At 40.9% G+C, this 14,087-nt stretch overlaps 1 protein-coding gene across 2 annotated transcripts in view; it reads left to right on the forward strand.

Moving 5' to 3' along the window:
- Window positions 1-14,087, forward strand: part of col22a1 (collagen, type XXII, alpha 1) — a 29,515-nt gene that overhangs the window by 7,875 nt on the left and 7,553 nt on the right. For both annotated transcript variants that reach the window (XM_078792066.1, XM_058046655.2), the window contains exons 5-44: window positions 533-644; window positions 1,701-1,824; window positions 1,970-2,245; window positions 2,323-2,403; window positions 2,711-2,827; window positions 2,909-2,953; window positions 3,044-3,106; window positions 3,242-3,280; window positions 4,920-4,973; window positions 5,068-5,121; window positions 5,186-5,239; window positions 5,693-5,746; window positions 5,822-5,866; window positions 7,914-7,967; window positions 8,027-8,080; window positions 8,487-8,522; window positions 8,627-8,656; window positions 8,855-8,908; window positions 8,997-9,050; window positions 9,558-9,611; window positions 9,708-9,761; window positions 9,844-9,897; window positions 9,986-10,039; window positions 10,246-10,299; window positions 10,414-10,458; window positions 10,537-10,599; window positions 10,736-10,789; window positions 10,883-10,924; window positions 11,018-11,050; window positions 11,184-11,237; window positions 11,587-11,640; window positions 11,725-11,778; window positions 11,883-11,936; window positions 12,015-12,068; window positions 12,566-12,670; window positions 13,233-13,277; window positions 13,425-13,502; window positions 13,579-13,614; window positions 13,692-13,745; window positions 14,000-14,044. In XM_078792066.1, the coding sequence (XP_078648192.1) occupies window positions 533-644; window positions 1,701-1,824; window positions 1,970-2,245; window positions 2,323-2,403; window positions 2,711-2,827; window positions 2,909-2,953; window positions 3,044-3,106; window positions 3,242-3,280; window positions 4,920-4,973; window positions 5,068-5,121; window positions 5,186-5,239; window positions 5,693-5,746; window positions 5,822-5,866; window positions 7,914-7,967; window positions 8,027-8,080; window positions 8,487-8,522; window positions 8,627-8,656; window positions 8,855-8,908; window positions 8,997-9,050; window positions 9,558-9,611; window positions 9,708-9,761; window positions 9,844-9,897; window positions 9,986-10,039; window positions 10,246-10,299; window positions 10,414-10,458; window positions 10,537-10,599; window positions 10,736-10,789; window positions 10,883-10,924; window positions 11,018-11,050; window positions 11,184-11,237; window positions 11,587-11,640; window positions 11,725-11,778; window positions 11,883-11,936; window positions 12,015-12,068; window positions 12,566-12,670; window positions 13,233-13,277; window positions 13,425-13,502; window positions 13,579-13,614; window positions 13,692-13,745; window positions 14,000-14,044 (2,540 nt within the window). The remainder of the gene's footprint in view (window positions 1-532; window positions 645-1,700; window positions 1,825-1,969; window positions 2,246-2,322; window positions 2,404-2,710; window positions 2,828-2,908; window positions 2,954-3,043; window positions 3,107-3,241; window positions 3,281-4,919; window positions 4,974-5,067; window positions 5,122-5,185; window positions 5,240-5,692; window positions 5,747-5,821; window positions 5,867-7,913; window positions 7,968-8,026; window positions 8,081-8,486; window positions 8,523-8,626; window positions 8,657-8,854; window positions 8,909-8,996; window positions 9,051-9,557; window positions 9,612-9,707; window positions 9,762-9,843; window positions 9,898-9,985; window positions 10,040-10,245; window positions 10,300-10,413; window positions 10,459-10,536; window positions 10,600-10,735; window positions 10,790-10,882; window positions 10,925-11,017; window positions 11,051-11,183; window positions 11,238-11,586; window positions 11,641-11,724; window positions 11,779-11,882; window positions 11,937-12,014; window positions 12,069-12,565; window positions 12,671-13,232; window positions 13,278-13,424; window positions 13,503-13,578; window positions 13,615-13,691; window positions 13,746-13,999; window positions 14,045-14,087) is intronic.

A 14,087-nucleotide genomic window follows, 5' to 3' on the forward strand; every position in this document is an offset into this window, starting at 1 on the left:
GCAGAATTGTATACAGAATTTCAAAGCAGTTTGGATTTTATCATTTTCTCAGCATTTTTCAAATTTTTACAAGTATCTTTTACATTTTTTTTCATTTTTTTATTATTTTTCAAATTTTTGTGACATTTCGTAAAAACTTTTAAACCATCCACTCATACTCTCTGTCATTACTGCCCCTGGTGGGCCTTTATACATGACTAGTGGTTGAAATGACTTTAAGAAGAGTTCATCCAACACAAAATGACACCCAACGTTCCGCCAGCCTCTCACATTGGCACCGTCGCCATGGCTACTTCATTTGTTTATTGAATAAGGGAGTGTCACCCTTTTACACCACAGAAATATGGCTTGTGGTCGCACCGCTTCAAAGTACTGGCAACGTGCACACACGTGCACTTGAAGACATTTGGGAGTACACCAGTGATAGTGACTTGTTTTTTCCTCTCGCCAACACATGTTGGAATAGCCTCCGTTTGACAGCCATGTATAAATTAAGGTCCCAACTTGATCTTTTTACCCTCTTTACATGCAGGCTTCAACTTGATGGAGTACTTCAGCGTCAAAGATATTCTGGGAACAAGACTTGATGAGGGCCAAAGTGCGTACGTTCGTCTTGGCACCATGCCAATTGTGCAGCAGACTGAGTAAGTCCCCAGCCTGTACTTTACTCTGTTTGATATCAACCTTTTCCCTCAGCCACACTTATTTTCAGATGCAAATGCCAGATTACCTCAGAACAACATAATAGATACAAAGTCAAAGTCTAATGGGGAAAAAAATGCTCCCGATACTATTTATGACATTATTGGTGGCACCCGCTTTGGATCATGTGTCCTACTGTGTAATTTAGCTGCTTCCATTATGCTTTTATTAATCCCCCAAGGACATATTGGACATACTGCAATACACACAGATCAGAAACAATAGTATGTAGGCCACACAGTCAGGAGACCGGGACGGGGCAGACCGGGGTTTGCATGTTCTCCCCGCGTGTGTGTGTGGGTGGGGGGGGGTTCCTCCCACATTCCAAAAACATGCTAGGTTAATTGGCGACTCCAAATTGTCCATAGGTATGAATGTGAGTGTGAATGGTTGTTTGTCTATATGTGCCCTGTGATTGGCTGGCCACCAGTCCAGGGTGTACCCCGCCTCTCGCCTGAAGTCAGCTGGGATAGGCTCCAGCATACCCGCGACCCTAATGAGGATAAGCGACATAGAAAATGGATATAGATTTGTTTAGTAATAAAATGGTAAGTTTCTCTACAGCAGGGGTCTCAAACTCAATTTACCTGGGGGCCACTGGAGCTAGGGTCTGGGCAAGGCTGGGCCGCATCAGGTTTTCCAAAAAAAAAAACGCATTTATTAAAAACAGAAAAATATACAAACTTTTTCAGTGCTTTGGTTCCGATTTTCTACAATAAAAGCTCTGATAAAACATTCCACTGTTCTCAAATATCTTACTTTTTATTTTTCTGCACAAAATAAGATGAAAAATAAATAAACAAATCAAGAATAAAGAAAATCAATCAATCAGGGCCGCGTGTTTGAGACCCCTGCTCTACAGTATATAGTAGCCCTTAGATTTAGGGATTGGTTATTACAGTATTACCCTGTATACGTATGTTGTAAATGTATTATAGGTTTTAAGAATAGAGAGATCAGACAAAGACTATTTATTTCTGGGCTTTCTTTTTTGGTAGAGACGTGTTCCCCCAGGGTTTGCCGGATGAATACGCCTTTGTGACGACGTTTAAATTCAGGAAAACCTCAAGACGAGAAGATTGGTACCTCTGGCAGATTTTTGACAAATATGGAATCCCACAGGTGGGTCAGAAAGTTATTTTTAGGGTTTTTTTGGTGGAATATTATACAGTTTGGATCAACTATTTAATTATGGGCTGTCAGTTTTTATAGGATAATTGATAAGAATTTAATTTTATTGAATGATGCTTTGTATCGGCCATGTCAGGTGTCCATCAGGCTAGATGGTGAGAACAAGGCGGTGGAGTACAACGCCGTGGGACTGACCAAGGACGCCGTGCGAGCCGTCTTCAGGAACTCCGAAGTGGACAACCTGTTCGACCGCAACTGGCACAAGATTGCGCTGAGCGTGGAGGCCAAGGCCGTGTCTCTCTACCTGGACTGTAAGCACATTCAGACCCTGCCGATCGGAGACAGGGAGGACATCGACATCCAGGGGAAGACGGTCATCGGGAAGAGGTTGTACGACAGCGTGCCGATTGATGTGAGTCTCTTTTGCCACGTGTGTTATCAGGCTTGAAAGCGCAGCGCTTGACTAAAAGGTGTGTGTTCACCACGCAGTTTGACCTCCAGAGGATGGTGATCTACTGTGATTCTAAACAAGCCGAGCTGGAAACCTGCTGTGATTTACCCAATGGGCCTGTGAGTTGACACATTCACATGGATTTTATGTATTTACAAAAAATATTGCAATAATAATATCCTGGTATGCAACTACGACTCAAATTAGCTTATATCACTTTATCAGCACCCGGTGAAATGTTAATAAATTTCAATACAACTTAGTTACTTCTTGAAAGAAATGTACGATTATTACATTTGACCATGTATAATATACCTTTTTTATATTATTTTCAACTATTATCATTACTTATGTCGATGAAATGGTCAAAGCTCATTCTGTGATGAACTCTTTATTGACACTATAAATTCATGCGTATGGCTGCAGTGCCCCAAGAAGGTCGTGACGGAGGCTCCTCCAGTGGCAATCCCCACTCCGACCCCGACCGTCGCGGAGCAACAGAGGGGCCCCCAAGCCAACTGCTCGTGCCCTGCAGGAGAGAAGGTGAATATCTTGTTGTTCTTCTATACTTTTTTCTTTCTGCGTGCCAATCTTCATCTTTAATGGCTTTCCATTCCCTCGCAGGGAGAGACTGGAGCACCTGGCCTTGCAGGCCTCAAGGGTGAAAAGGTCAACTGATGCTACTTTTAGCTGTAGCTTTGCAAGAGACAATGAGGCGGCTTATATGGAGTCGTTTTACTGTGCCGACTGCTTTTACAGGGTGACGCCGGCCCTCGAGGTGCCACAGGGCTGTCGGGCCTGAGGGGAGAAAAAGGAGAAGCTGTATGAAAACTTGAATATTTGAATTTAGAACAAGACACAAGTCATTTCAGACTGCATGCTTTCCTTCCATTTGGTTTCTTATGGCTTTCTGCAAGCCTCGATAATAATTAATCCTTGTTGATTAATTATTTGCAGGGCAAAGTAATCTCTGTCAAAGGTGACAGAGGGGAGAAGGTAAGTAAACCTGTCGCTAATGATGCTGCATGGCCTGCATTAATTAACCACACCATTTGTCTATGATATACAGTACATACAGTACTGTACTGTACATACTCACTGCCTGCATGTTGATCATCTGCTACTACTTACTCTACTGTATAGATGGGTTGTTTGCTCTACTGTAGGTAGATGGATTCATTATTATTAAGCAACTAACCCAGTTGACATTTTTGATCTTCGATATATCTATCTATCTATCTATCTATCTATATATATATATATATATATATATATATATATATATATATATATACTGTATATAAATACAACAGGACAGTTAAAAATGTTCAAATGTAACATTTGAACATGAATTGATCATTTCAGCAGGATCAGTTAAACTCTGTACTGTTCATGTGATGATGCGTTCAAGCGCATTGGTAGCATCAGCCACTCAGAAGACAGAAACATTTTGACATCACTGTAGGCCCGCAATCTGAAATGTGATTCGATAACGAAACCTATTACCTATTACTAAAGCCATATTACCTGCACTACTTTGTCCTGGGAACTACTTATTCCTGGGCAGATAACATTGACATGGCAGCACATAGAAGCTGAAATCTGATTGGACAAAAAAAATTTACATGAACGTACTGTACTGGAAACAGTGCAGGCAAGAGACAATGCTATGGCTAGGTAAATGGTTAGTTAGCTAACTAAATGCTAGCTAGATCGCTAGATAAATTGTTAGTTAGAAAGGATGGTACATTGCTAGCTTGCTAGCTAGATTTGTCGAGACAGTAAATAGCTAGCAAGCTAGCTTAGTAGGTGGGTGAATACTTCGTCAAATAGATAATTTGCTATATAAATAAACTTGCTAGTTAACGATATCGGTAGATATATTAAACAGTGGAGACATGACCTGCTAGTAGTGGAAAGTAGATAGAACAATGCCTGTGCAATTTAATTGTTTTTTAAGTTAAAGTCAGGTATAAGATGAAGTTACCAGTAAAACACCAACTTAACTCACAGCAACGTCCTCCATGCTTATAGAATTGTCGTGCTTAGTTTTTTTGTACAGTTTCCTAATTTCTCATTCTTAACTATTGGCATAGTTCGCCAGACATGCAGTGATGTAGCTAAACACAAAACGCATTTTTATCATTCTTGTTGCATCATTTAAAAAGAGTAGATACTCAATGCTCAGCATGAATGTTTGTTATTTTTGCATGAGTAATCTATTCCTCTGTCAAAGCTGGCTGCAATTTATTGCTCCAACTTGATGCAGAAATTGCACCATCAGTCAAGCAATGCATTGTGGTTAAAAAGTATCTATTTTGGTCAATGACTTGCATGAATTCATCCCTCTAATTGCACCTTTAACTGAGCGCAATGGCAATTTCTTAGTATCGCAATGTTGTTCTAGGCCCATACTAAGCCTTTATCCTAATCTAAGGATGACAGAAATGACGTGTGCTCCAATGATATATAGTACTGTACAGCCCTGGTTCAAATCAAAGGCACTGACCTAACCAATGTCAACTAAACCCTTTTTTGTGACAGCACGACCATCGTCTACCCGCATTAACGGCCATCCTGCATGAGTGTGAAGCTGCTCACCTCCAAATAAATAACATCAACTTTGTGTTTACAGGGTGATAGAGGCTCCATAGGGCTGACAGGTACCCCTGGACAAAAGGGAGAGAAGGTGTGGCACACCTGAACCTGGCGGATTTTGGTGTTTTCTGAAGCCAAACAGTTGGTGGTTTGGGTCTGACTTTGTGTTTTTTATCACCTGACAGGGAGTCGGGGGTTTTCCTGGTATTGATGGCCTATCTGGAGACAAAGGAGACAAAGTAAGTACAGATTTGCTTTCAATTTGGCGTGATTTTCATTTTAAATGATAATATTTTTTAATAGGGGGAGGCAGGACGGGCTGGGAATCCAGGACTTCCTGGTCTGACTGGATCACAGGTGGGTAGAACCAGCCGGGCACATGTAGACAAACTACCATTCATACTAATGGATCATTTCGAGTCGCCAATTGTTTTTGTGGGTACTCTGAGTAAACCCACGCAGCAAATATGCAAACATCACACACAGATGACTGTGTGACCTACATGCTAACAACTCGGGACACCGTGCGACCCCCCATTCAACCATTTTTTACATATATACCTGTACATATATAAAAGAAGATTTCACTGCTACTTTATTTAAATACACTATGTAATATCATTTTTTAATATTATAAAATATATTTAATTACATTTTTGTATAAAACTGTTTCATTGGATTAAAAATGTTTTAATTAAAATTTGTACATGTTTGTAAATGTAAGGAAATTCCACTACAAATGTATTTGAAAAGAAGATTCAATAGTATTTTTTTAGTCTTAATATTATTCTAATATCATTATGATTACAGGGCATTCAAGGTGACGCAGGATATCCAGGAACACCGGGACCAAAAGGTGTCAATGTGAGTGGCGACACTACATCCACTCACTGTTGACTTCATCATTGTCTTTTTTAACATTGATGTGTTGTCTTACAGGGCGAGCGGGGAATAAAAGGTGAAAAGGGATCGATAGGACCCAGTGTAAGTGATGCCATATGCAACATGCTTATTTTAAGATGTGTAGCGAAGCCTGCTTTTTCTTAGTTTGTTTTTTTAACAAAACTGTCCATACATGAGGAAGGTTTGGTCCTTTATGGAACTTCAAAAGTGAGCTTTTCAGTGCCTCTTCTCCCAAAAGGGGAGCAAATAATAGAGGGGGATGATTTTCTCACATTTAGTGCTCATAAACAGCCTCTCGGGACTTATGATATTGTGGCAACAAGTCTGTTTTGCATAATAGGCACCACTCAAAGCCTTAAAGTCACAATCCTTTTATGGATCAGCACCAAATTGTACACATAAATACGCCTCAAATCTATTTAAGCTATCTAGTTCAGGAAAATCGTATCATCACCCCACCCCTCTCCTCCACACCAGTTTGAAAACAACTGTAAACATAGCTTTGCTTTTTTTTCATGTTTCCTTTTTCCTTTTTTTCTCCCGAAACAGTACCAAATGCTTGTAGGAGCAGGCTGCTGCTTAATGATCCTGTTTCTCCACTATGTGTCAGGTCAGATGATGTTAGGTTAAATAAATGTGAATAACCAAGACACTCACAGTGAGAACGCGAACATTCCTCTTACCAAGGGGTCATAATTGTCCAAACAGATGTGACTTCTTTGATTCACGCTCCCCACTTCCTGTCTGGACTCATGTGGGGGCTTATTTTGGCTACGAAAGTAGTGTCTGGAGCTTGTGAAAATCCATCACGCATCATCACGTCCTGTATGGTGATGCGAGAAGGCACAGAGACCTGTCAGCTTCCATTTGAACATGACCTGTAGTAGCAAAGCAATAAACACAGAATCTCTGATTACTTTGCCACACGGCACAGGGATGTGGAAGAGGTCGGGGTCTTACTGAAATCCCATCATCCTTCTGCTGCGACATGTTCAGCTCGGCCTGCCTGTCACTCAGACTCAAAGTCAGCAATTTCCTGGAGGTTGAAAGTGGTAAAGTACTTGTGGAAAGTAATAAAGAGACTTGACTTAGGAATGAAGTCACCTCTATTCACTCTCTGGAGTAAAAAGTGAAGTGGAGATAGGCTGTGTCGGATTTGTTGCCAATTTAAGCGGAATTCATTGTTGAAACGCTAACTGAGGTCATGTCCACATGAATGTGGGTATTTTAAAAACACACATTTTTCTATGGGTTTTGCACACCTGTATTGATACATTTACACACCCCTATACGTAGTCAATTTTATACTCATATTACCCAATATAGGTAACATGATATTTCACTATTATCATTGGGAAAGCTTCTTATTTGTAATATCTCTCATAATGTAATCTGTTCTTTATTCATCAGCAGTAGAACATAGGTCAGTTTCAGGAAAATATAAGTTCCCGACTAGAAAAGGGAAAAAAGAATAAGAAACATTTGAAGCATAACTAGGCTGCACGGTGACCGAGTGGTTAGCATGCAAGCCTCACAGCTAGGAGACCAGGGTTCAATCCCACTCTCTGCCATCTCTGTGTGGAGTTTGCATGTAGGTTAATTGGCGACTCCAAATTGTCCATAGGTATGAATGTGAGTGTGAATGGTTGTTTGTCTATATGTGCCCTGTGATTGGCTGGCCACCAGTTCAGGGTATACCCCACCTCTCACCTGAAGACAGCTGGGATAGGCTCCAGCAGCCCCCACGACCCTCGTGAGGATAAGCGGTAGAGAATGATTGAATGAATGAAGCATAACTTTCTCTTTGACACTATTTTTTTTGCTTTTGTGACAGCTCCAAAATAACAATTCATTCACAAATATAAACACCATGGAGTATTTCCAATTTTCCCATTCGGAACTGAACTTTGTGCATGCGTGTGTACGTGTACGCACATTCAAACATACGACAGACAATTTGGAGTCGCTGATTAACCTAACATGCAAGTTAGAGGAGCATGAAGAACCCGGAGTACCCGGAGAAAACCCACGCATGCACGGGGAGAACATGCAAACTCCACACAGAGTCCCTATGTTGTCTTTGTATATGTTTTACCGGGCAGATGATTTCAAAGCCTGTTTCTTTTAGGGGACGACCGGTTTGGATGGATTACCTGGAAAACCTGGCGTTGCTGGCCAAGATGTAAGTCAGCCACATGCTTTGATTCATATTGTCATAATAATAATAATAATTTTGTTCAGGGTTTGAGGGGACAGACTGGTTTGCCTGGGGCTGGCGGAGTCAAAGGTGACAAGGTAGGCCCTCCCCCCTGTGTGTGCCATGTGCACATACACATTCAGGCGCACTTCAAGCAAAAATGTAATCATGTGCGTATAGCGTATAAATCATTGCAAATGGGTATAATCCATGTGTACACTCCAGACATTCCCCTGTCTCTTTTGTGTACCATGAAAGTCATCTTGTGGGTCTGCAATTAGTGACTTTCTACGTCTCACAACGCCCATTCGTATGCATGCAGAAACACACATTCACACAACATGCATTGCAATTATTTCCTTTATGATTATACCATAAGTACACGTTTTCAGCAACGCGATTGATCGTGAAGCATGGCTGTTATCGTGTCGCCTGAGGACAATAGCATGGAAAGCCCTTTTGGGTGTAATGTTTTTTTTCTTTCTTATGGGAACTGTGTCACAGGGGGAGCGAGGAATTCCCGGATTACCCGGTGATGTGGTAAGTACCTATAAAAAAAGACATAAAGCAAGCAAATCAAAAACATTTTGTTTTGCTTTTTTTCTTATTAAAGATAACATTTGTTTGATTTATTTTTCTTGCAGTATCAACAAGAGGGCCTAAGAGGGGAAAAGGTATGTTGCTACTGTAATATATGCTAATAAGCTTTTATATTGCTATTTGTTAAAAATACCTGCGTCACTACTTGATCAATGCTGTGTCCAACCAGTGGTGCTCGTACCACAGTGTGAGAATAATGGTCCTTCAAATGGATATTGTCATTTAAACACACCATATACAGGGTAAATGCTAATGAACATGACCTCTTTCAGGGAGATGTTGGACTTCCCGGGCCTCCAGGTGCTGATGGCCCACCAGGACTTCCTGTAAGGATGTTGTAACTCCCGTGCTATATGTTTTGTCTGCGCTGTTGTGTTGAAAAAGACGTCGAATGTTGCTGTTTTACACCTGTAGGGTCCTCCAGGTCTACAGGGTCTACCAGGGGAGCCTGGAGAGTTTGGCCAAAGAGTAAGAGTAATATTTTTTTTTTGCACAAAAAAAAAAATGATGCAAAAATCCTCTTAAGCAACATTCCCAAAGGTAATTACACTTCACAACTGTAGGGGGAGCTCCAGTTGAGAGATGACTGTGTCTCCTGAGAAGCTCTCCAATGAAGCAAACATCTGGCTTGTGTCAACTAGCAGCTTTTAATCTCATTTACTGAATGAATCATAGTCCAGTGAGACAGATTAGACCATCCAATGTTAATTCTCAGCGCTAATTAATGAGATGTACATCCGCCATGTTGCTTTCAAGTGCCTGCTCCACTCTCCATCCCAATGGTGGGCTATTAGAGCACGGGTACTCGTTCCGCTTATTTTTTTTATACTGCTTTATATTCACAAAATGTTCAGATAAACAATTGGAGCTGATTTGTTTGCCAGTAGACTGAAACTAAACCGCTTTTGTGCATTGTAAGGGTCAGGAAATATGGGAATAAACTGAAATGAGTTCTCCTTAAATGGTGTCCTGTAGGGAAAGAAAGGTGAAAGCGGATTGCCTGGAGTAGATGGACTTCCTGGACCTGTTGTAAGTTCTTTATATTTTTAGTTTACGCATTCCTCTCATCCAATCTCTGCAGGGCGTCACCATGCTTCATTCAATAACTTTCCTGGTTGCTTTCAGGGTCCACAAGGTCCAGCGGGACCACCAGGGAACACTGGTAACACTGGACCACCCGTGAGTAAAATAATCTGACTCGAAATGAAGAGGCTTTATGACATGACAGTTGTGTTTGATACTGCCCCTGTCCTTCATCAAGGGTCTGCCTGGTGAAATTGGATTTTCAGGCAAACCTGGCGAAGCGGGAAAGCCCGTAAGTTCAGTTTCTGAAACACAAATTGTAACATGAATTTAGTTAATCTGGTCATGTTAAACGTCTTCGCCTTTCGTTTCTTCCAAAGGGTCTTCCTGGTAAAGATGGACTGGATGGTCTTCCTGGTAATGATGGCACCATGGTCAGTCAAACTTTCAATTCAATTTGCCTTCACTTTTCCTTTTTTGGTCATTTTTAAGCATTCCCGGAAGTTCCTTTCTGGATGCATAGAAACAAACACACAATTTCCATTCTTTTGTATTAAAAATCTGTTGCCATTGTTGTTAAAGCACTTTGTATGAAGGTTTGGAAGTATGACATCTAACTAGAACTGTGATGTCACTGAAGGGGCCCAGAGGAGAGCGTGGAACAGATGGTTTTCCTGGCAAGCCTGGACCAAAGGTACTGTAACGACATGTCTATCACAAACACACACAAACCAAGTGTGTTTTCCATATGCAAATGTCAGATTTATCATTTAACGGCCACACGCGTTACCCCCTCCGAAACCTCTAGGGTGATGATGGGCCTCCTGGACCAAGAGGACCTCCAGGGGAGAGAGTGAGTGGACAGACAGATGACTTTTCTTTACATATTTATTTTTCGCTGACTTGAGGAATTGCGTGTTTTTTTTAATAGGGAGAGGCTGGTGCTCCTGGCCAACCTGGTGCTGGTGGAGCAAGAGGAGAGAGGGGAAGTCCTGTACGTATTGGTAACTATGAATTTTGTAGGGCAATTTTAAGACTCTCTGATTATTTCACACATTTCATTTTTTTAAGTAATCAAAAAAAAATGCTGAAACTTTGTTGACATTTACAAAATGTATTTATGCTTTTAGGGTGAGAGAGGACAGGAGGGACCATTCGGGCCAAAAGGTGAAAAGGGTGACAAGGTAATCCAATTGCACTTTAATAGATCTAATATGTGTAAATAATGCTAATATTGGCTGTAGTACATTTAACACACTGTGTTCTCCTGCTTTCAGGGTGAAATAGGGGCCAGGGGACCACCTGGTATTCCTGGAAATGTAAATATATTTTTATATAAATAAAAAAAATAGCAGTAATTGTGCAAAGATTCTAAGACTTGGACTGGAAGTATTTATATATTTTCTTTATAGGTAGCAAATGTTATTCCTGAACCGGGTGAACCTGTAAGTTGACTCTCCACAAAACAAAACTAATGCAGCATATAAAAAGATATTTTGTACGTTAAATATGAAATATTTAACAATTTGATTCTATTCCTCTAAAGTCAGAGCTGCTAAATTGGATGTCATTTTGTAGGGAAAACCAGGAGAGAAGGGAGAGAAAGGGGACCAAGGACAGACTGGAGAAATGGTGGGTTTCATTTATATCTTTCTTATTTATTGTTCTTTCCTGCTCCTTATCTTCCTTGCAGTGAGCAAACTACATGTTGTAATAGGCGGAAGACACCACTAGATGTCAGTAGAGATACAATAAAGAGCTGATGAAACAGTAGCATCAACGGCGGCAGTTCTGGTTTTTATACATTGTGTTATTGTGTTTGTATGGGTAGTAAATTAAAGAATACATATGTGGTAATATAATATTTTTCTTTTTTTGTATGTATTTATTTTCCTAACAGTAATAAAAAATAATATTCTGTATGTGGAGAAAATATACCTAAAGTAGAACAAAGGTGCTCATTAATACATTTTCTGTGAAGGGCCCAAGAGGATTACCTGGTGAACAAGGCTTTAAGGGTCCACCTGGACCAGCGGTAAGGCACTCGTGACTTTGTAGAGCTAATAAAAACAACACATTTTCTTTGAACTTGTTGCACATTTGTATATCTTTCTTCCAGGGCTCTAAAGGTGACACTGGACTTCAAGGAGAGACAGGACGCGTTGGAGACCCAGTGAGTTTACAGTATTCCTTATCATTCATCTTGTCACAAGTGAGTAGAGTAGATGTGATGTGCTGCAATGCAGTGACCGCTAATGGTATAAGTGTTTTGTATAGGGCCCTCCTGGCGTAGCAGGTCCTCAGGGGCCTCGAGGACTACCGGGCAATGTGGTAGGTCTACACGGACAATTACATCCCATGCATGCAAGTTTATAATCATGATTAACAGCAAGGTTTGTTTTTTTGTAGGGCATACCAGGCATCATTGGGCCCCCTGGTGCAGCTGGAGAGAGAGGAGACAAGGTTGTTTAAAGACTTTTTCATATGGCGATGTGTAGTGTATAGTGTATAGTGTATAGTGTATAGTGTGTAGTGTATAGTGTGTAGAGTTGCAGTATAGCTTTGGAGAAGGTTTTGATAATGTTGGGGCACAAAGGGAAACACAGTAACTCTGAAAATAACAACTTTTTTGAAGCAAAATGTTGAGAATTTGGGGTCAATTACAAATTATATTGCAGTATATATATATATATATATATATATAAATAATAAGCATGTCCGATGATTATTGGCCCTATATCAGCATAGAAATGTGACATTGGTTGATATCGGTATCAGATTTTATCTCCACCATGAAAACCCATATTTATGTGTTCATTCCACCAAAGCAGATATGTCATGTTGCACAAACCGCTATTGGCTGATTCCGTATCGAGTTGGACAATATCGGCATATCGGACATCCCTAATTTTTGTGGAATTTTTCACTTTAACATGTTTTTATTTTTTTTTTTTAAATAGGGAGAGCCAGGCAAACCAGGGCAAACAGGTCAACGAGGTCCATCCGGAGAGCCTGGCTTGATTGGGCCCCCTGGTCCAACCGGGAAGGGAAAAGATGGCCTAACGGTGAGAAACCCTGCATCGCAACACACCTACAGTCTATTGTTTGAGTTTGTGGTTTATCAAAGCTCAGTAGAAGCTAACATGAAGATGCTTTCTGTGGAAAAGGTGATAGGACATCATTTTAACGCATTAAGTTGAAAACCTCAGCGTGCCTTTTCTTCCACATGTGTTCCACTTTTAAACGTGCACTCTGCCAGGCATTGCAAGTGGAACCACAACAACACAGCAAGCCTGCGTCGGCACATTTTGTGCGGCGGCGCAACATGTTCCGCCATCGTTTTTCACCTCAGAGCTGCTGATGAGGCAGGAACCAACAGGAAGACCGCTGTTAAGAAATCACATTAAAGTAACACAACGGTTTCACAGCGCTTCTATTTTTATTTATTTTTTTCGTGATTGTATTTATTTATTTATTTATTTATTTTTACAGCTGCCAGGTGCGGCAGCCCCGAGGCCTTGCTGCTGTTTATGTGCATATGGAATGAACCCGTACACACTTTCCAGGGCTTAATGGCTTCGTCTGGCGTTATGAGAGGTTTAATTGATGTAATATGTGACATGACAGGGTGAACCAGGACCACGGGGAAATGAAGGACCCCCAGGGCCTAAGGTAATGGGATTTTCTGTCAAACTTACTTAAAATTCAAAACCATTCCATTTCTTTCTGAGCAATTTTGATATCTACTGCAGTGTGATGATGAGTAGCTAGAATGGGACACATTTTCCTTTAGAAGTGAGTTCTATTTCTGTCACTCAGGGCCCACCAGGGTCAAGTGGGGAGCCGGGATTACCAGGGGACAGGGGCCCCCCAGGAGAAGGCAAAGTAGGGCCTCAGGTGTGTAGTCAGTTTTCTTACACTGTACATTCTGTTTGGAATATTTCTATACTAATCTTTTTTTGTATTTTTTCAGGGCCCCCCCGGAAATAATGGGGATCCCGGATCTCCTGTAAGAATGATTACAATATATTTTATTTTTTTATCCAGGATTTTTTGTTTTTAAATATGTTTCTTTGTGGTTTCCAGGGCTTGAGAGGCCTACCTGGTGTTGCTGGTGCTCAGGGCCCTGCAGGACATAATGTGAGTTCATACGTTAGTAAATCTTTCACTCTATGGTGAGACCACCAAAGTTGAGTTTTTTTTTTGTGTACGCAGAAGTATACTTGGATTGACTGAGAGGTCAAGTTAGTTAGTAAGACTGAGTTATTTGCCGATTTATTTCAAGCTGGAACATATGAATTTACCTGACATTTTTTCAGATGGAAACATTTGTTTTGATGTTGTTCCTATGTCGTTGCAGTGAATTCTAATAAATGACATGGTATTCCTTACAGGGTCTGCCGGGAAGGCCAGGAGAGAAAGGATCACCTGGAGAGCCTGTAAGTATGGATTTAACAAAACCATCATGACAAACTAGACAGG

The sequence above is a fragment of the Doryrhamphus excisus genome, linkage group LG7, assembly GCF_037039965.1.
Source record: "Doryrhamphus excisus strain RoL-2023G ecotype Guam linkage group LG7, RoL_Dexc_Guam_v1.1, whole genome shotgun sequence".
Classification (NCBI taxonomy): domain Eukaryota; kingdom Metazoa; phylum Chordata; class Actinopteri; order Syngnathiformes; family Syngnathidae; genus Doryrhamphus; species Doryrhamphus excisus.